Source organism: Schistocerca gregaria, chromosome 5 (assembly GCF_023897955.1).
Source record: "Schistocerca gregaria isolate iqSchGreg1 chromosome 5, iqSchGreg1.2, whole genome shotgun sequence".
NCBI lineage: Eukaryota > Metazoa > Arthropoda > Insecta > Orthoptera > Acrididae > Schistocerca > Schistocerca gregaria.
Genome location: NC_064924.1, coordinates 635,668,119 through 635,691,333, shown reverse-complemented (window position 1 = coordinate 635,691,333; position 23,215 = coordinate 635,668,119). Strand labels below are relative to the sequence as shown.

The window sequence follows — 23,215 nt, the reverse complement described above, 5'->3', positions numbered from 1 at the left end:
TCAGCTGGGATACTAACACAGGGAAGATATGTGGCAAATTGGCACATGCCATATTTATTATCTTCTGTACAAACAGAGGAGCAGTGTCAGTAAAGAACTTCTGTTATATGCATATTTTGCACTGTTCCATTCCCACCTGACTTATGGAATACTATTATTGGGCAATTCCATAGGCTCAAAATTAGTGTTTCAATGGCAAAAGAAAGCCATAAAGTGCATAGCAGGACTTGTTGTTGTTGTGGTCTTCAGTCCTGAGACTGGTTTAATGCAGCTCTCCATGCTAATCTATCCTGTGCAAGCTCATTCATCTCCCAGTACCTACTGCAACCTACATTCTTTTGAATCTGCTAAGTGTATTCACCTCTTGGTCTCCCTCTATGATTTTTACCTTCCACACTGCCCTCCAATGCTAAATTTGTGATCCCTTGATGCCTCAGGACATGTCCTACCAACTGATCCCTTGTTCTAGTCAAGCTGTGCCACAAACTTCCCTTCTCCCCAATCCTATTCAATACCTCCTCATTAGTTATGTGATCTACCCATCTAATCTTCAGCATTCTTCTGTAGCACCACATTTCGAAAGCTTCTATTCTCTTCTTGTCCAAACTAGTTATCGTCCATGTTTCACTTCCATACATGGCTACACTCCATACAAATACTTTCAGAAATGACTTCCTGACACTTAAATCTATACTCGATGTTAACAAATTTCTCTTCTTCAGAAACACTTTCCTTGCCATTGAAAGTCTACATTTTATATCCTCTCTACTTCGACCATCATCAGTTATTTTGCTCCCCAAATAGCAAAACTCTTTTACTACTTTAAGTGTCTCATTCCTAATCTAATTCCCTCAGCATCACCCGACTTCATTTGACTACATTCCATTATCCTCGTTTTCCTTTTGTTGATGTTCATTTTATATCCTCCTTTCAAGACACTATCCATTCCGTTCAACTGCTCTTCCAAGTCCTTTGCTGTCTCAGACAGAATTACGATGTCATTGGCGAACATCAACATTTTTATTTCTTCTCCATGGATTTTAATACCTACTCCGAAATTTTCTTTTGTTTCCTTCACTTCTTGCTCAATATACAGATTGAATAACATCGGGGAGAGACTACAACCCTGTCTCACTCCCTTCCCAACCACTGCTTCCCTTTCATGTCCCTCGACTCTTATAACTGCCATCTGGTTTCTGTACAAATTGTAAATAGCCTTTCACTCCCAGTATTTTACCCCTGCTACCTTCAGAATTTGAAAGAGAGTATTCCAATCAACATTTTCAAAAGCTTTCTCTAAGTCTACAAATGCTAGAAATGTAGGTTTGCCCTTCCTTAATCTAGCTTCTAAGATAAGTCGTAGTGACAGTATTGCCTCACGTGTTCCAACATTTCTACGGAATCCAAACTGATCTTCCTCGAGGTCGGCTTCAACTAGTTTTTCCATTCGTCTGTAAAGAATTCGCGTTAGTATTTTGCAGCTGTGACTTATTAAACTGATAGTTTGGTAATTGTCACATCTGTCAACACCTGCTTTCTTTGGGATTGGAATTATTATATTCTTCTTGAAGTCTGAGGGTATTTCGCCTGTCTCATACATCTTGCTCACCAGCTGGTAGAGTTTTGTCATGACTGGATCTTCTCCCAAGGCTGTCAGTAGTTCTAACGGAATGTTGTCTACTCCCGGGGCCTTGTTTCGACTCAGGTTTTTCAGTGCTCTGTCAAACTCTTCACGCAGTATCTTATCTCCCATTTCATCTTCATCTACATCCTGTTCCATTTCCATAATATTTTCCTCAAGTACATCGCCCTTGTATAAACCCTCTCTATACTCCTTCCACCTTTCTGCCTTCCTTTCTTTGCATAGAACTGGGTTGTCATCTGAGCTCTTGATATTCATACAAGTGGTTCTCTTCTCTCCAAAGGTCTCTCTAATTTTCCTGTAGGCAGTATCTATCTTACCCCTAGTGAGATAAGCCTCTACATCCTTACATTTGTCCTCTAGCCATGCCTGCTTAGCCATTTTGCACTTCCTGTCGATCTCATTTCTGAGACATTTGCATTCCTTTTTGCCTGCTTCATTTACTGCATTTTTATATTTTCTCCTTTCATCAATTAAATTCAATATTTCTTCTGTTACCTAAGGATTTCTATTAGCCCTCGTCTTTTTACCTACTTGATCCTCTGCTGCATTCACTACTTCAGCCCTCAGAGCTACTCATTCTTCTTCTACTGTATTTCTTTCCCACATTCCTGTCAATTGTTCACTTATGCTGTCCCTGAAACTCTGTACAACCTCTAGTTTAGTCAGTTTATCCAGGTCCCATTTCCTTAAATTCCCACCTTTTTGCAATTTCTTCAGTTTTAATCTACAGGTCATAACCAATATATTGTGGCCAGAGTCCACATCTGCCTCTGGAAATGTCCAGGACTTAGCCCATATGATTCATGTCGAGATTATTTTAAGAAACTAAATATAATGACAGTGCCTGGCTTGTATATTTACAACTGCCTTGTCTTCGTTATAGAGAATCTGAGTAAATTTGACTTAAGCAGTACATTTCCTGGCCATAACATAAGAAGTGGACATACAATTAATATGCCATATACTAGGCTTGCAAAGACACGTAACAACTACAAATATCTTGGTCTTGTCTACTTCAACAAATTACCTGAAAATGCCTACACAGTGCTAGCAAAAAAAATTTAGAGCTTGTCTTTCGAGGGGGATCAAAAGTGAAGTAATTTAGTCTGCTCAAGAGTTGCTAGAGTATGTGACAAATGACCGATTTTCTTATGAGAATGAAATATAAATTAACTGTAAACTACACATATGCTGCACTGTGCAACTATTTTATGACTGTTTCATGTACATATTGCTAATCATCTGTTTGATTATTTATTTTTCATTCATTTGACTATGTACTTCATTTATCTTGTAATTGATCTATTAGGAAACTTCTTGTTGTTATTGACATTTGCACAAATATGAATTGTATCCATCCTGTATTATCATACTGTAGTTTGTGATTGTTTGTAATATTTATATTGTAGTTTGTCATGTCAAAGTTTATGTTATTATTATTGTTATTATTATTATACTAACATTAATGACAACAATTGCATGTAAATATGCTCAACAGTGGAATAAAACATTTGCATTTGCATTTGTAAACACCAGCCATGGTGAGAAACACATCGCAGACTTCGTTAGACATGTTTCATTGTAAGTAGAAAAGGGTGAACAGCTACCTTTCTAAATGAATCGATTATGAGGAATGGTGAGAACATGGGTCACAGACTGTATTGAAAACCAATACACACACTAACATGGTTGAGGCAGATATGTGAGCCACAGCACATTAGACATGAGATATAATACCTGGAAAGCATTCTGAGGAGTAATAGATACACCAACAATTACACTACCTGACAAAAAAAAGATAATCAACCAGAAAACGTGGCTGGATGTCAATGTAATTTTGTACATTTAAACACCTTAAGCAGGTACATAACGGATGAGAGCTGCGATTCTCAGTGACATGTAGAACAGCTACTAGAAAGCATTAATGTTGTTCACATTGTTATCATAGCTGGTAGGATGTATAAGGGACGTGAACAGTGTCAGATGTTGAGTGATAACAGAGGGTAAAACAGAGGTGTCACGTACACATGTGAGGCAGCACTATCAGCACTTAACAAAGTTTGAAAGGGTCTCCATTTGGCCAGATGGTCAAATCGTGCAATATCCAATTTTGTAGGGCATTCAGATGTGTGAGTGGCCCAATGTTGGACTGCATGTGAACATGAGAGAAGGCATACTCATTGTCAAGGTTCCAGTAGACCAACTCTGACAACCATAAGAGAGGATCACTATACTGTGCACTGACCACATCATAACGTCTTCACAACTGTACCTGTCATCTGAGAACAAGTAATGGATTGTCTACAACATTCTGTGTCATTTCACACCACTGATCAGAGACAAGCAGCAGACAGATTTGGGAATTACTGTGCTAATTATTAGCTGTCACTACTAACACCATGACATAAATGGCTGTGTTCTGAGTGGTGTCATGACTGGCAAGCATGGACTAATGATGAATAGCATTGCACTGTGTTCAGTGATGAATCAGTTTCTGCACTATCCCAGATGCTCACAGTGAGTATGTTTGTTTCATGAGGAGAGGTCTCATTCTTCCAGTTTTTTGTATGGCACAGCAGTGTTACTCTGGGCATCATGGTGTGGGCAGTCATTGGGTATAAGATCAGGTCACAATTGGTGGTGATTGAGGGAACAGTGACAGCATAATGATACTCCATGGGTGTCTTGCATCCTCTGTTACCTCTCATGTGACAGTATTGTGGTGCCATTTTGCTAAAGTACAATGTTTGGCCACATGTGACATGTGTCTCTATGAATTATTTGCACAATGTTGAGGTATTCCCATGAAAAATAAGATCTCCAGACCTAACTCTGACAGAAAATGTATGAGACCAACTCAGACATCAAGTCCATCACAGTGCCCAGTATCCAGGATATCAAAAACCAATTAGAACAGTTGTGGGGGAGCTTGCCTCAAGACAGAACAGCACAGCTTTATGACGCCATTCGCAGCCAAACCAGAGCATGCATCGAGGCCAAAGGGGATGCAATCTGATAATGATACGTGGGCTATACTGCTGAGTTCTTTGTAAATTACCATATGCCCACTCATCCTGTGAAGTTTCATTTTATTTTCTCTCTCCTCTTCTGGGTGCTTCACTCTTCTGTCATGCTTCATCTATAAGAAGTTTCATGAAATCTAACATTCAGCAAAGTGACACATCAGGAGCAGAAATGGCTTTTCTATCATACGGGGTGTGATTGGAAAGTTTTAACAATGGATCCGCTACTGCTTACTGGTTTGGTAGGCAGGTACACGGAGGGTGGAGAGTGAGTCACTGCCTTGTGCTTGAATGCCCTCTGACAGGAAACTGAATTTCCTTTATTCAGTTCATTATGGCAGCTAGTTGAGTGCAGGTCTGTTAGGTCTTGTTGCCAGATTCTGTCTGCGTGAGAATGGGTGTAAAAATGGAGCAACGAGTTTGTGAGAAAATTTGTTATGAAATTGGGAAATCAGCTTCTGAGACTTACGAAATATTAAAAACAGCTTTTGGAGAGAACTGTATGAGCCAGTCAAATGTATTTGTCTGGTTCAACAGATTTAAAAATGGCTGCAAATCATTTAAAGATGAACCATGGTCCGGCTGTCCTTCCACCTCAAAAACAAATGGAAATGTTGTGAAAGTTCATGACTTAGTGCACTCTGATCATAGACTTACAATTCAGGAGATGTCTGATGAACTTAATTTAAGTTTCTATGCAGTTCAGACAATTTTAATTGAAAATATGAACATGTGTCGAGTGTCTGCAAAATTAATTCCAAAAGTGTTGTCAAGTGACCAGAGACAATCCCGACTTGAAGTGAACCTAGAACTGATTAATCGGACTAAAAATGACCCAGATTTGTTAAATAGGGTAATTATAGGTGACAAATTGTGGGTATATGGATATGATCCATAGTGGAAGACTCCAGGTTTACCACGAATGAAAAAAGCACGGCAAAGTAGGTCGAAGGTGAAGACAATGTTGGTGATTTTTTCGATTCTACCAGTATTGTGCATCATGAATTTACCCCTGGAGGACAGATAACTAACCAGGAATACTACAAGTGTGTCCTTAGCGCTTGTGCAAAAAGGTGTGGAAGAAAAGACCTGCATTGTGGAAAGACAGGACTGCTAAACCATGACAATGCTCCGGCTCATTGTGCCTTCTCCATCATTGAATTTTTGACCAAATTCAAAATTCCTGTGCTTCCACAACCACCATATTCCCCTGATTTGGCCCATGCAGACTTCTACCTGTTTCCTAAACTGAAAATTTCACTGAAAGGGAAGCGATTTGACTCGATTCAAGACATCCAGGCAAATACAGAGAGAGTGTCCTTTCCAGGAATGTTTCCAAAAGTGGAAACACAGTTGAAGTTGGTCTGTTCAGTCAAAAGGGGACTGACTATTTTGAAGGAGATGCATCATAGTAGCATGTAAGTACCACCATTGTACAATTACAAGCCCATTCTTAAAACTTTCCAATCACACCTCATACATCTCCAAGGCGATGGATAAAATCAACCACACATTGCACAAACATGGTGTAAAGACTATACACACACTGATCAAGATCAGAGACAGCCTCAGATAGGTAGAGGCCAAAAAGGACCATCTCTCAGTGTAGGAGTATAATGCATACCATATACACATGGAAAAGTCAATGTTGGAATTACTAGATCATCTGTCAATGTCAGGATCATCAAACATGAATGTTATTGCAGAGTGGCACAGACAGAGAAATCAGCTATGGTGCAACATGTGCTGAGTAAGATCAAATCGTGTAATAAAATTCATTGACACTGGTTCTTGCTGTGGAAATAACTACAGTGCCCATTTGTTCAGGGAAGCAATTGTAATTCATAAGCATGACAATTGTTTTACCAAGAAAGAAGAAAGTTTGAAGATAATCGGACTTGTGCAACATTAGCACGGAGAATTTGTACGTACCTTTTGGCCACCAGGTGCTTGACTCCAGTCAATGACTAGCAAACCAGAAATTAAGGGTTAATCTTTGAGACTGAACAGATGATATGTTCACCAGAAATGACCAATTTTTAGGATATTATCAATTCTGACATCCATCTGGACATTACAAAATTTTCTCCATCATTAACCATGTGAAATTTTGTATTAAGTGGATTTATTAAGTACACACCATGGAATGTTGTAGGTTAAATGCTGTATGAAGTGCTTATAATTCATTGAGCAAGAAGGATGAGGGCATTTCATACTGTATTGTGATCTGTGATGAAACAGGCATTGAGAATTGTAGCATAGAATTAAAAAGAGCACACTTAGATGGCAGAGAAAAAGCAAAACTGCATAGCCCAAAGCCCTGTGCCAGCCTCTAACACAGCAAAAACTCAGAAGCTTGTTGGGCATTTGCTTGAGATCAATTATTTATTTTACTGTGTAATGACTTTACGAATAATTTACAATACTTGTGGGGGTAGTGACTTTTGACATAATGATTGTGCGTAAGTGCTCTGGACTATTAAAAGTCAGCAATTTTGGACTGATAATGAGGAAGCAGATCTGCTTAGTCCTGCTCAAATCCAACCAATATTGCGTGTCTTTTACTCTGAAGGACTGTTTAATAACTGACTGAGTTCATAAACCAATCAAAGGCAGGAAATTCTGTATTTTGTATGAACCAGATATTACCTCCTGGATCGAAAAAACACCATATTTCTCCTAACAATGGAAACTCCAGATTGGTGTATTCACTGTGCCTGTCTGCAACTCAAAGTGTCATCTGTATAGGGAGTAGTAACCTATTGCTTATATTGTTAATATTTATTCTAGTCATGCTACACACTGATCAGCAGTGAAAGTTCATATCAACACAATGTTCATTTAGTCTGCTTTACATTGTCTTTGTCTTACTTGCAGATGAGGTTAAAACAATACTATGGGCAATGCCAACTGACTACTTAGGAATACAGTAGTCTGAGGATGGTCAGGTAACTAGAACTGTTCATTGTTGTTTTCCTTGATTGATTAAGGCAAATGCTAGGCTAGATCCTTTGAAAATGATATAAGGTGTCTCCTTCCCCATCCTTAGCCCATCTGAATTGCTGTTATGTGTGCATGCTGCCTGGGCTCCAACCAGAGTGTGAAGTATTGTTGGTCTCACATAACTATTTACAGCTGAGTTTGACTACCAATGCCCACTATGCCCTTCGCAAAATGCACACCACCTGAAGATGACAGATAGATCAGTCACAGAAATATTGTGCATCAAACAGAAAACACCCAGAAGCACGCCATTAATCAGTTGCATCAAGAAAACATGGCAGAGCACACATTCATTTCAAAATTCGAACCCACTAAAAATTACTTGTTTTTCTATTGACACACATTATCTAAAAGCCCTCATTCTCCACTTTTCAACATACACTTCACTTTTCTGAAAACTGTGTATTTTAAAAGCAATACTTGTCCAAAATTATTGTATTCCAGGAGTTCAAATCTTAAAAGGCATTCGTATCAGAACTCCACAGTTACAGTTTTGCATCTACATTTTTCTATTTACAAAAGTGAATAACTTCACTAAATTAAAACATCAAAATAAACAAATTAAAAAAATTAGCTTTCCAGAAAATTCTTGGTGGATTTTGCAAATCCCTGTGTACTTTAAAATTTCCATCTCATAAACTAGTGTCTATCATTTACATGCATTTTTAATAAAGTAGCTACAGGTTAAGTAAATTTTATTTGCTACTTGTTGTGTCACCTAATTTTTCACTTTTTTATGTTAATATCTACAAGTGTGATAGTCTTGTATTTCACCATTTTGTAATTTATGTACTGCATGTGTCTTTATATAGGTGACTTCCTGTATGGTTCTATTTAAAATAACATGTCTAATTAGAATGGCACTTGTTAATGCTCACCAGCCTAATAACAGCCCATGTATCTTATTGACTTCTGACATTACAGTGATACAGCTCATGAGAAGCTAGCTGATCATTTATAGTGCTTATAAACAATAAATATTAAATAAGTTAATTTCAGTATCATATGGGTTGAGTTCAAAACATTTTATAAGATTACAAGAAGTAGGGGGGGGGGAGGGGGGAGGTTCATGAGATTTGAGGCAAACAAAACAGGTCAGTAAGTTATATCTGATAGGAAGGTTTGAGTAACAGTATGAAGTAAATATCATGTAGTGGAATCAATAAATATAATTATAGTACCCTCCTGGGATCCACCAGTAGGCAACATAGATGTATATTGTAAGCTGCTGCCTCTCCAGGCAATCCTGGTGACACCATTACTGACATACAGCATAAACAGTATGACCACAAACATAACTGCACAATATTTCTTGTCAACTGCATCTCCTGCAGCTGCTATGGTAATATGTGGAGCCAACTTCACCACAAGAGGTGCAGCAGTTGGTGTGTCCATCACAGACACTGATTATCCTGCCACTAATCACATGACCACCCATCATGTGGGCCAAACAGAGCCAATTTGCATCAGGAGTCACTCTGGCCCATAGAGATGACTGCAATCACCAGTTCGCACTGCCCAGTGCTGCCATATACTTGCGAGTTGTGTTCAAGTTGCCACTCATGTCCCATCTGAGTTATCCATATTGGCTGTCAATGTCTTTGCTCTGAGTTGTGTCCTGAATCTTCACACTGCATCTTGTTTGAGTTCTGCATACCAGCGACTGACACCTTCACTCTGAGTTGCATCTGAGCCATCGCATGATATGTGGTGTGAGTTCTCCACACTATACCTGATGTCAGCTACATCAGAAGCCTGGCTGTATGCAACTTACCGCTGCTCTCTCCACCACTGGACGTGTCATCAGTCCATCTGAGGAGGCCATTTCTCCACAGCACCCACATCTATCTACGACTGACCATGAGTGTTCACTTCACTGGGACCTCTCTCTTGGACCATCCTCCAGCCCTACCGCTGCCCACTGATACGGCCAAGCCAACGTCGCCCTCATGGGAAGCTTCCTAGTGCAACATCAATAACCATAGGACACAAACAGTATGTATTCAAGCCTGAATGACTGTTTCATTGTATTCAGTTTGAGAGTAAATAAATTTCATATATTTCCTGCTGAATGGGATACATTATTTGGTATGGCTCTCTCAATCGTGACACAAAATTTAGTGATGAGGCATGGGTTTCATTCCCACAAGTGGATGTTAAATGTTTTTGTGTACTTGCCTAGTGTAGCTACCCATCTCAGTGCACTACTTAGGCTCATTGAAACTTTTCTTTCTCTCAATACATACATGTATTTCATTCAGGATGGTTTCACTGCCTTCAACCATATTGATGCTGATGTTCCATTGGTGCATTAACAGCTGGTCGAGCTTGTCAGTTTTCTGTTGATGTTCCACTAGTCTGTCGCTACCAGTCAAGCCTGTCCATGACTTGCTTATGTCCCACTGGCATTTCCACATCTGGCCAAGCCTGTCACTTTCATGATTACATCTCATCAGGTCAACATTCCTCTAGCTGAGCCCATTACTTTCTAGCCAACATCCCACCAGGTCAGCTCTTGATTGTCTGAGTCTGTCACTTCACACCTGGCATCCCTCTGGCCTGAGTCTCACAGCTAAGCCCACTGCACCCCTGCTGGTGTCACATTTCCAAACTGACTGTCTCTGCATGCAACTTGACAGTTGCTCCTGTTGCTGGACTGCTGTCTGGTCAGGTGCCTGCAAAGACGTTTTCCCCTCCATTGCTCCTCACACCAATGTTGGGTTTCAATGAGTCACCAGCCTCCGCTGCTGCCAGATTTCCCACCGCTGGTGTCTGCCACCAGTCATTTGATGCTACTGTCATGTTCTTCTTTCCTGTATCACTTCTTCCTTCTGTTCCTGCATTGAAGCCTTCTGATGTATACCCATGGTGGAGACATTGCTCCCTTTCTCTGTCCTTTTGCTCTAGCATAAGGTGGGGTGCTCATTACAGTTTGGACATAAAACCCTGGGCCTCAACTGGTCTTTTCACTGTCACCACCTTCCAGTGGCTGGCCTGCTTCCTCCATGACCAACATGACCTCATCCCCGCTTGTGGAAGCCCCTTCCTGTCAGCCACATCAAGCCACATTGGACACACCATTTATCTATTTGGAAGGGTGGCAGCTATAGATTGTACATAAACTCTCACATCTACATGAGAACTCTGTAATTCACAATCAAGTGCCTGCCAGAGGGTTGATGGAAACACCTGTGAGCTATTTCTCTACCATTCCCCTCTCGAACTGTGTCTGGCCAAAATGAGTACTTAAATCTTTTTGTGACAGCTCTGATTTCTCTTATTTTACCATGATGATCATTTCTCCCTATGTAGGTGGGTAACAACAGAATATTTTCACAACTGGAGGAGAAAGTTGGTGATTGAAATTTCACGAGAAGATCCTGCCACAAAGAAAAACACCTTTGTTTTTAATGACAGCCACCCCAATTTGCAGCTGTGTGGGGTAGCTGTGTGGCATGAGGCATCTTGTCATGATTTGCGCAGCTCCCCCCATAAGAGGTTCAACTCCTCCCTCGGGCATAGGTGTGTGTGTGTGTGTGTGTGTGTGTGTGTGTGTGTGTGCGCGCATTTGTGTGTTGTCCTTAGCATAAGTTAGTTTAAGTAATGCATAAGTCTAGGGGCCGATGACCTCAGTAGTTTGGTCCCATAGGCCTTACCACAAATTTACAAAATTTCCCAATTTGCACATAATGTCTGTATCACTCTCTCTCCTATTTCGTGATAATACAAAAGAAGCTGCTTTGAACTTTTTCGATGTCCACTGCCAGTCCTATCTGATATTGATCCAACATCTCTAACATCTCTTTGGCCACAACTGCCACCACCAGTCCCAGGGCACCTCCTCATCGAGGCATCCATTTCTCCTCCAAGCCAGCTCTGCCATCACTTCTTAATGGAGAGGAGGTACAGTATCCCCCTCTGACACCACACAGATGTGTATTGTGGGCTGCCACCTTTCCAGGCAATACCACCATGGGCTTGCATTGTAAACAATATGATAACAAATATAAGTACAAAGTGTTTGTTGTGAACTGCATGTCCCGCAGCTGCCTTGGTATTATGTGGAGCGAGCTTCCCTGCTGGAGGATGAGATCCACTCCAATTAATGCAGTCATTGTGGGCACAAATTATCCTTCTGCTGCTCATGTGCCCACCAATTTAGCAGAAGTATTCCTCTGTCAGGAAGCTATAAAGAATGTCACCTGACCGACCACAGCCAGCTTGTACCAGGAATCACTCTGGGCCATAGTTCCGACTGCTACCACTCCCTCAGTCAGAGCAGCTATTGCCCAGTGCTGCCATACACTGAGAGTTGTGTCCTAGTCTTTGCTCTGCATTTTGTCTGAGTTCTCCATACTTGCCACCGATGCCTTCACTCAGAACTGTGTCCCGCATATTCACTCTGTGCCTCATCTGAGTTCTCCATACTGGACACTGACACCTTCATTCTGAGTTGTCTCTGAGCTGTTGTGTGTCATCTGGTTTTCCACGTTGTGCTCAACGATGGTAGCATCTACAGCACCTCTGTGCCACAATTCACCATCGTTCCCTCCTCTGCTGGCCACACCATCAGTCTGTCCGAGAGAGCCATCTGTCTGCAGCGGTCACAACTATCTCTGACTGTCTAAAAGCTTCTGCCTTGCAGTGACCTCTTTTCTGGACCAGCCTCAAACCATACTGCTCTCTACTGATATAGATGAACTGATGCTGTCCTTGTAAGAAATCCCCTAGTGTAATGTCAGAGACTATTGATAGACTGGAACCAAGTAGCACTTATTCGAGTCTGTATGATTGTTTTGTTGTATTCAGTTTGAGTGTAAATAAAATTCATTTGTTTCTTACTACAAATGACTCACTTGATCATGACACAAAAGTAATAAACACTGACAAGACTGAATTCAGAACATCTTTCTCTTGTGTAATAATATAAGATCATTTATCACTACATTAATTCACGTTAACTGTCATTCTACTTTCTTTGAGAAGAGAATCAAGAAATTTCCACTTTATGGAGGGAACATACTTGCAAAAGGGGAGACTATATACAAACAAGAATTTTGTATTTAGCTTTGTACATCTTTCACATTTGATCCTCTTTTGTATACTGGAGATGAATTCACATCTCTGTATTCCAAATCTGTACCTTAAACTCTCTCTCTCTCTCTCTCTCACACACACACACACATTTAATTATCAGTACTTTCTATATACCACTATTATTATTATTAAAAAACTTTCAATTAGCTATTCCTGGCAAAACTAACCAACCTGAAATAGATACATATTAGTAAATAATTAAGATCTAATATGTGATAAAATGCTGATGTTAAAGCAATGAAAAATTATTTCAAACCAGTTCCTTTTCTTTGACTTTTCTTACCTTGAGCACAAGGAGGTCCCATGCAAACTTTCATGACTGGTGGTCGAGGCTGTTCACGGCATGCATTGCCTGCTGGTTTCTTAGTTCCATACCACACACACTGCAGAATGCGATATTTTATACCTTGCATCTCACATGGTGCAGTACACTACAAGTGCCACAGCATAAAAATGGTTTTAATCAGATCATTGTTCACACAGAAAAGAGCTGTTAGGCTGTGGAGACAGTATGTAACATTTGCTAGGGGCACTGACTAACAGTATCATATGCTTGGTCATCTAGAAAGTAAGATGTTGTGATGAATCCCAGCTTCACTGTAGTATAGCTACCATTCTGCATGTGGTTATTTTCTTGGATATATGTAAATCTTACTGCATCCAGTGGTGATCTTACAGTGGTCAGTGTTGAAGATATGTAGAGCTGAGTTAACCAATGCAAGATTTGTTTGTTGTATGGTACTAAAAAGAAGTAAAATGTATTGGGCAGATAAAAAATCTGTACACAAGGCAGTAGCAGAGCAAAACACATGTAATAAAAGATGAAATATGTTACAGCTGTAAAATTATTTATATTTATTTCTGAAAAGGAAAGCACAGCCCAATTTCAGGACCTGTGTCCCATCTTCAGGTGCACATTACAATGTGAGTCCATAAATGATGACTCCAACTTTGGGTTGCGCTCATTACAAGCTTGATGGATGTGTATGCAGCACTATGTTTGAACGGCAGCCTTTTACCGTATGGATACATGTATGGCACACCTCTAGTACAGACTATTATCCTCCTCTGTGAGAGGCTTTCTGGCAGCTCTAGAATCAAAGAGGACAACCTGTTTCATGCCACATACCAGGGATACACTATTTTAACATAGTTTAATCTATTTTATCCTTGGTCACGCATCATTTTTGGACTCACAGTTTAATATGCATCTGTAGATAGGGGACAGGTTGTGCTTTACTTTTTAAAAATAAGTATAAAAACTTTACATTTGAAGCAGATTTTATCATTGATGACATATAAAAGCTACGGAAATGCACAAGTTTACAGAGCCAATGGTGCCTTCTGCTGGCAGAAGGGTTGAATGGAATGGAAAAGGGATGAAGGAAAAGGACTGGTGAGGTTTAGGAAATGGGAACAGTTATGAAAATGTTGCCCAGAACTCCAGGTCAGGGGAGACTTAACAGACAGGATGAGAATAAAGACCGATTGCAGATACGTGCACTGGTTGAGATTTGAAACCCCGAGAACCTAAAAAGTTGAAGAAAGGGTAACAAGCAACACAAAGGTTATCAACAAAACATCACGCAAGAGTTAGTAAGAGAGAAAATCAAACAATGGAAATGCCAGATAGTAATATCAACAATGTATGAAAATACAGACTGTTATTTACCATAAAGAAGACAAGTTGCAGGCAGGCACAATTAAAAGATACATATGGCTTCCGGCCACAGCTTTCATCAGTAAAACACACACACACACACACACACACACACACACACACACACACAAAAGCAAGCACACTTCACCCACACATGACCACCAACTCCAGCATCTTGGCCTAGAATGCAACGTCACATGGGATGCAAGCAGCAATCTGGATAGGGTCGGGAAGGGGAAGGGATGGCAGTGTACAGGTGGGGAGAGAGACAAACATTCTCTGATAGAGAGTGCAGGGCTTAGACTACTAACAGGTGCAGTCTCATGAACTTGTGGGGCAGGCAGGTGAGGAAAAAACGAGCGAAAAGAAGAGGAGTGGGGAAAGATGGGAAGATGTGTTGGTGCAGTGTTCCCAGTAAACAGGGTGGGAGATGAGAATGAAGAGGAGATGACAGGACAGAGGAGTTGGAAACAGTTCAGTGGAGGGTGTGGGGATAGCATTTTACTGTAGGTTGAGGCCGGGATAATTACCGAAGCAGAGAATTTGTTACAAGGATAACTCCCATCTGCACAGTTCCGAAAAGCTGGTAGTGGAGGGAAGAATACAGATGGCTTGGGTACCGGAGCAGCCATTAATATCAGTATCATCTGGATTCTTCCCTCCACCACCATCTTTTCTGAATTGCACAGACGGGAGTTATATTTCCAACATTCTTCACTCCTGTAATTATCCCAGCCTCAACCTGCAGTAACATAATGTTCCCACACCCTCCACCCAAAAGTTTCCACCCACTCTGCCCTGTCATCTACTTCCCATTCTCATCTCCCATCCTGTTTATTTTCAGTCCTCTGCCAACACATCCCCCCATCTTTCCCCACTCCTCCCGATACTGTGCCTATTGGCAATCTAGACCCTGCACACTCCACCAGACAGCATTCCTCTATCTCCCCACCTGTACACTACTATGTCTTCCCCTTCCTCAGTCCCTCCAGATTGCTGCTTGCATCCCATGTGATGCTGCATTTTGGCATGAGGTGTGGTTGCCTGCTTGTTTGTGTGTGTGTGTGTGTGTGTGTGTGTGTGTGTGTGTGTGTGTGTGAGAGAGAGAGAGAGAGAGAGAGAGAGAGAGAGAGAGAGGAGAGAGAGAGAGAGAATGATGTGAGTGTGTGCCGCTTTTACTGATGAAGGCTGTGGCTGACAGCTGTATATGAGTGTCTTTTTAATTGTGCCTGTCTGCAACTTGACATATTTTCTTTTCGGTAAGTAGGTAAGTAGCAATCTGTCTCTTCCTACATTGTCATTAGTTAATAAGAGTGGAAAACTAAGTGCATTCTCTGTGGTAGAGGTGTGTGTGTGTGTGTGTGACTTTTTTTTCAGGGGTGGGATGGGTTAGTGGAGGATACATCTGATCAGATAATAAGAGATATAGAAAACTATAAAAGGGTATGAAGATAAGGAATAGTTACAGAACAGAAATGAGAAGACCATAGAAATTAACATACATTTAGGCCAGATGAGTGACAAGAACCAAGCAGATACTGTAAATGCCAGTTCCCAACCTTACAGTTCTGAGGAACTGATGTCAAGAGCAGGAATCCAGATGTCAGATATGGTGAAATGGTGAAACAGGCATGGCGATGTCAAGCTGTGGAGCATGCTCTGCAATAGAACATTGTGTGTTGCCAGTACACACCCCCTGTCTATGTTTATTCACTTTAGCTGATATCTTGGTGGTAGTCATACCAACGTAGAAGGTCAGTGTTCACATAACAGCTGATACAACATGTGTCATTTTATAGGTGGCTCTACATTTGATAGTAAATGTTTAGCCAGTTACAGGGCTGGTACATGTAGTGGTAGGAGGATCCACTGGGTTAGTCTTGCATGGAATTGGTTATGGGGTTAGGAGCCATATGGTAAGGAAGTGGGTGCAGAAGAAGCATAAGGTCTGACCAGGATAGAAGTCATAGCTCTGCCAAAAAAGTTGATTAATTCATTCAAATCCAGGATAGTACTGAATGATAAGAAGTGTACTTCTAAGTTGTTTTTAGGAGGAACTAGCAGTACCAGTATTGGATATATTAGTATAGGAAATCTTCATTTGAACCAGGCTGTTGGGATAATTATGTACAGTGAAGGGTGAGGTGATAATTGCAGTGTATTGCTGTAAAGAGACTGCATCTGGACAAATATGTTGGCCTCAAATGACAAGGTTATATGGGAGGGAACATTTGACATAAAAAAGGGAGCAAACTGTCAAAATGTAAGCACTCTTGTTTGTTTTATGTTTACTGTGAACAGAAGTGTGTAGCTGGCTGTTGGTGAGGATGAGGCCAACATTGAGGAAAATAGCATGAGATTCAGAATCGGACCAAGTGAAATTTAATTGGAAGAACATATTTTGATACGTCAAAAATTTCAGCAGATCAGTCCTTAAGCCATAGATGTCATTAATTTATCTAAACCAAACCTGGGGCTAAAGGCTTATGGAACCCAGGAAAGCCTCCTCCAAGTTAGTTAGCTAGCTAGTTAATTACATGTTCCACAGAGCATTTGAACAATTCTTTTATCAAATGATGTGTAACATGTCAGTTTACAGGATAGATAAACATGATTGGTATTAACATGAAAGAACGCACTATTTTTAGTTCTATTCATACAACTACATGTAATACATTTTAAGTGTTTTTGCAGGGTAGTGGTTACTGAAAAGAAATTTGCCCATAGAGTAAAAGGAGTTGTTCAGAAGAAATGATTTTAGATTAGATTTAAAACTTTCATTGGTACCTGCCAGACATTTCCTGATATTGGGAAAATGACCAAAATATTTTTGACGCATATTGAACTCCTTTTTGAGCCACCGAGAGCTTCAGTATTGGCTACTTAAGACCATTTTCCCCTCTAGAGTTGTAGGTATGGACGTTACTATTTTTCTTAAATTGTGATGGATTATTTATGATGAATTTCATTAGTGAATATATGTACTGTGATGGCTTTTTAGAAAATGTTTAAAAATGCCTAGCTCATTGATGAGGTACCTTAATGACATCCACGGGTGAACACCACATATTATTCTAACTGCTCACTTTTGAGCATTCAGTGTTTTCTTTATAAGTTGTGAGTTACCCCAGAAAATTATTCCATATGACACTATTGAATGTAAATATGCAAAATATGCCAGGAATTTAATTTGTTTTAGATTAGTAGCCAGATGAAGAGCAAAAGTAATTGTATTCAGCTGTTAGACAGGTACAGTAATATGCTTTTTCCAGTTCAAGCTTTCATCAATGTATGTGCTCGCAAAAATCTGGAGCATTCTAGCTCATTTATCGACCACTGTTCTGGTGCTACATCAGCTGTTGGGATGACTATATTTGTTGTACATTGTTTCTTTTATTTTTTACCCACAAATTTAGGGAGAGATCATTTTCTGAGAATCACTTCATAATTCTTTGGAGAATATCAGTTACAAATTCTTCTGTTGTTTTATCTCTGATGGGGTTTACCCTAACAATAGTATTGTCTGCAAAAAGTACCAATTCTGCTTGTCAAATGTTAAGTTGAACATCATTCAGATATATAAGGAATAGCAGCAGGCATAACTTTGAACCCTGTGGAACTTCCTTTGTGATTTCTCCCCAGTCACCAAACTTTCTACCCTTCCAATATTGTCTAAATTGACAAACTGCCTATTTCCTTCTGTCTCATGTTCTTCGGTCAAAATTCATCTCATGATTTTACTGACGTTTTACCAGCATGAGTGTCTGGCATTGTCAATACTTCAACCTCCATTGCCGGTGGTGAACTGGAGCCGAGCCCACGGCCGCAGACTATATGTACCTGGTACGCCAACATCCGAGAGCTTCTCCGAGGTCATTTCCGGTGCAGTTCTCCTCTTGCTACCTGCGACAGGTGTTCGCTGCAGTACGGGAACCCATGATCTGTTTAACGTAAGGCATTCTACTTTCTTGTTGAAGTTATTTTCGTATTTGTGTATTTCTACAGCTTCTCAGAAAAAGCAAGTGTGATACTGCTTCTCTACAGCCAGAACTTCCATATTGGTGAATTTTATTTCACGGTCGGTCTCACTTAGTGTGTGCTCCACCACGGCCGATGTCTCCACCTGCCCCAACCTGCAGTGTCGCTTATGTACTTTGATCCTGGTGTTGATTGATTGTCCAGTAATTCTGACATAAGCTTTTCCACATGTGCATGCTAAGCGGTATGTCGGAATGACTGGATGATCAATCACGGTAAGTGGTATGCTTACCATGCACGAGTGGAAAAGTTTATGTTGGAATGACAGGGCAATCAATCAACACCAGGATCAAAGAACATAAGCAACACTACAAGTTGGGGCAGGTAGAGAAATTGAATGTGGCAGAGCATGTGCTAAGTGAGACCGACCGTGTAATAAAATTCACCGATGTGGAAGTTCTGGCTGTAGAGAAGCACTATCACACTCGCTTGTTCATAGAAGATGTAGAAATACACAAAACAGATTCTGGGTTCCCGTACTGCAGCAAACGACCATTGCAGGTAACAAGAAGAGAACCGCACCAGAAATGACCGTGGAGAAGCCCTCAGATGTTGGTGCGCCAAGTACATGTAGTCCAGGGCCATGAGATCAGCTCCAGTTCACCACTGGCAATGGAGGGTGAAGCTCTGACAATACCAGCCACTCATGCTGGTGAAACGTCAGTAAAATCATCAGATGAATGTTGGCCAAAGAACCCAAGACAGAAGAAAATAGGCAGTTTGTCAACAAGTGGCCACGAAAGCCTTAACAATTTTATGTTGTCCAAATTATTCAGCACAGCTCTTTGCACAACTTTTTGCATTCTGTTTTTTAGATATGATTCAAGCCAATTGCACATAAACCCATCAATTCCACAAAACTTGAGTTTTTCCGAGATAGTAATATGATCTACACAATGAAACAGCTTGGAAAGATCACAAAAATGCCAACTGGCAATATTTTATTATGTAAAGGTTGTGCTGTTTGATGAATGACTGTATAAATAAGGATAAGAGAGAACCATCCTGGTTCCTGTGGTCATACCACTGATCTGTTTGTATGTCTGTTGCTTAAAGGTAAAGGGGTTGTTTGTAAGTATAAAGTTGATTAAACCCAATCACCCTGGCCATTCCATAGTTGCTTGTCTCAAAACACTCACTGAACATATAACTGCCTTGGTTAATCAAAACGTGTAACCCATAATGCAGAGACTTCCCTCCTAAATTAAAGACACCAACAATTTCCTAGATTGTCTGAAATCTGTCCCCATTCGACTCCCACTACACTTCTTACTTGTCACTACTGATGCCACTTCTCTATATGCCAATATTCACCATGTGTGTTGTATGTCTACTGCTGAACATTACCTCAACAGTGCCCATCTGATTCCAGATCTACGGCATTCTTCCTGCTCACCCTAGTCAACTTTATATGTACAAACAACTACTTTACCTTTGAGAAGCAGACATACATACAGATCAGGGATACGGCCATGGAAGCAAGGTTGGCTCCTTCCTAGGCCAATATTTTGTAGGTCACTTGAAGGGAGTGATAAGCCTTTGGCCACTGGTTTGATTTAGATACATTAATGACAACTTTGCCATATGTACTCGTGTTGAGGCTAATCTGTTGAAATTTTTGGAATCACTAAATACATTCTCCCAATTAAATTTTACAGAGGCCTATTCTGAATCTCACAACACTTTCCTTGAATCTGACCTTATCTCATCAAGGGTCAGCTACACACTTCTGTTCCATTAAAACAGTAAACCTACAAACAGACAAAAGCACCTCTTGACAGTTGCCATCCTTTTTATGTCAAACATTCACTCCCTTACAGTCTTGGCATTCAAGACAAACATATCTGTTCAGATGAAGACTAATTTGCAGCAATACATCACCATTCTCGACTCAGCTTTCACTGCGCATAATTATCCTACTAGCCTAGTTCAAAAGCAGATTTCCTGGACCAACACATCCAATCCTGGCACTGCTGATCACTCCTAAAAACAATTTAGGAGTACTCATCTGTCACTCAGTGCGATCCTGGATTTCAATGTACTGATCAGGTACTTTGAAAGAACTATGACTTCCTAAAATCGTGCCCTGAAATGAGGTCCACCACATCTAAATAGCTTTTCTTTGGATTCACCCCCCCCCCCCCCCCCAATCCAAATCCCTGTAATGTCTTGGTCACACCCTATGCTCCTTCTGGACCCATTTCTCTACTATATGGTTCCTATCTCTGTGAACACTCCTGCTATATGGTTCCTATCTGCATGACCACTCTGCTGTAAAACTTGCCAAATGGACCCATTACCACCACACAAAGCAGCCCTGTAGCTGGCAAAACATATATTATCAAAGGAAGAGCCACCTTTAAATGACACATGCTGTGTACCAGGTATTATGTGAACATTTTTGGCCTTTACATTGGTATGACTACCACTAGGTAGGGTAAATGGGCATAGACAGAGAATGTGTACTGGCAACATAAAATATTCTGCTGCAGAGCATTCTCTGCAACATCACAGCCACGACCTCGGTTCCTGTTTCACCATTTCTGTAAATGCGTAATGTGGATTCTCAGTCCTGACACCAGTTCCTCAGAGCTCCACAGGTGTGAGCTGACATTATGTGTTTTGTTCTTGCCATCCACCTGGCCTAATCTTATATTAATTTATATTATCTTAGCATTTCTTTTCAGTAACTACTCATTTCCTTAAATGTCTTTTATATTTTCAAACACTGAGTATTTTCCTGATAAATTATAAAATTTGTGTAGTTAATGATATGGTGCAATGAGTAGTGTGAACATTCAATCCAGAATGTAAGAATCACCATAATGAAGAGCAAAGTATCTAGCCATCAAATTGATCTGAGAATTTGTCAATAAAGATTGCTGGGTTCATTTAAAGAAGACAAATATTTCTCAGTGAGAGACTTTATCAGCAACACAGAGCACCATTAACATCACCACGATGGATCAAAGTTAGTAAAGAAATTCTTGACAGCGGATTACGTTTACAGGTGAAAATTTCTGCAATGCGGGAATTCAGAACGATCTCAAGTGGCTCAACACTTGAGGTTATTAATTAGCTTTTTCTTATGTACTTCATTGATAAGAGCTTACTTTCCAGATGACCCTATTATATCTTAAAATACGTTTACATAAGTAATAGAAATTGCATAATGCTGACAACTTGCCCCAGCAACACTGCTGGTCACAGGAATTGCTGCCACTTGTGTGGCAAAATTATGTGCCACTGTTGCCTGGCAATGTTTGGGCAGTACATTTCCAGGCAAAAGTGTTTACATGGCCACAGTATTGCTGCAATATGAATAACGGAGAACTAGTAAAAAATAAATAAATAAATAAATAAATAAATAAATAAAAAATACAAAAAAAAATAAAAAAAATAAAAAAATAAAAAATAAAAAACTTCCAAAATTTTTGAGTGGAGTTTCACTTAATTGTATAAGCAATTGGTCTAAGAATTCATAAGATTAATACCACAATATCTACACTGTTTACAACAAGACTGGTGATCTCCATTTGATTTTTAGCTACTGTATCCCTGCAACAGTTTGATGTACTTCTAATATGCATTTCACATTGTACCATAATTTTGTAGTGCTTCTGCAGAAGGACTCAAGAAATTCACAAAGGATTATTTTAAATAACAATAAAATGTTTGTATTAATACCTTATGGTAGTTCATCAGTACAGTGAAAGAATTATGAATCTCAGAAATTATGGTACTTGTAAAGCAATGTATACAAAGACTGCAATCAGAAAAAAGAGCATTTGCAAGTTACTGCCAATGAACTTGGAAATACATGAGATGAAGCTTACAACCAATTCAACAGTCTTAAGAACCTGTGTAGGATAGAACTGTGAGTCATTGCTATAATCTTCTTCTAAAACAACAGTAGCAGAGAGAATGTCTTTTTTCATATTGATGACTTTGTATTAATTGCTTTCTATGTCCCATAGCTCTGGTTGTAGATGTATCACATGCATAAATGTCACTGTTCTCTTGTTTGCTCACTTCTATATTCACGTAGACAGTAAAAAGTTTAACGGCTCTACAGATATGTGCCAACTTTCAAAATGAAGTGAAACCATAACGTTTCACCTCTCAGATTTCATGATTTGGCACTATTGTGCTATCACCGTGAGGAAGAGCAAGCAAGGCTGACTCAGTGGGAAGCATTTATGAACAATATTAGAGATACACATCCCCAATCATGCAAAGCACTCTACATCCCAGGTGGACTACAGCAGCAGCAGCAGCAGCATCAGACAATACCACAATATTCCTGTGTATCGCAGCAATTTGCAGTAATGTTGATATCAATATTATTGCGACTACATGTAGCTGAAAAATTTGGCCGTTGTACCTTTAGATTTTATGTTAGGAACTAAGACCTGTTTATATTAATACTCAAGTATGAGAACGCCAAATTTCATCTTCATTTGCATGAATAAATCTGCAAATTTTATGTTAGGAACTAAGACCTGTTTATATTAATACTCAAGTATGAGAACACCAAATTTCATCTTCATTTGCATGAATAAATCTGCAAGTCTTATATATGTACAAGAATTTCTGTTTGTTACGGTATAGCAGAGCAAAAGACTGGTGCAGCAGATCAGAAACAGTGAAGAATATGAATGTTAACAAGATAACATTTAATAGAGCTACAACATCCTGAATTATATTATTGATATATTTATTTACTAGGTCTTGGAGTAGATTCCATAA

General features: G+C 39.9%; 1 protein-coding gene across 5 annotated transcripts in view; it reads right to left on the bottom strand.

The window, feature by feature from the left end:
- LOC126272274 (protein madd-4-like) overlaps window positions 1-23,215 on the bottom strand; it is a 2,033,115-nt gene that overhangs the window by 22,858 nt on the left and 1,987,042 nt on the right. For 2 of the 5 annotated variants that reach the window (XM_049975019.1, XM_049975020.1), the window contains exon 24: window positions 13,052-13,199. The exons of 2 other annotated variants lie outside the window; for them this stretch is intronic. In XM_049975019.1, the coding sequence (XP_049830976.1) occupies window positions 13,052-13,199 (148 nt within the window). The remainder of the gene's footprint in view (window positions 1-13,051; window positions 13,200-23,215) is intronic. One more of the 5 variants, XM_049975021.1, reaches the window with a different exon arrangement.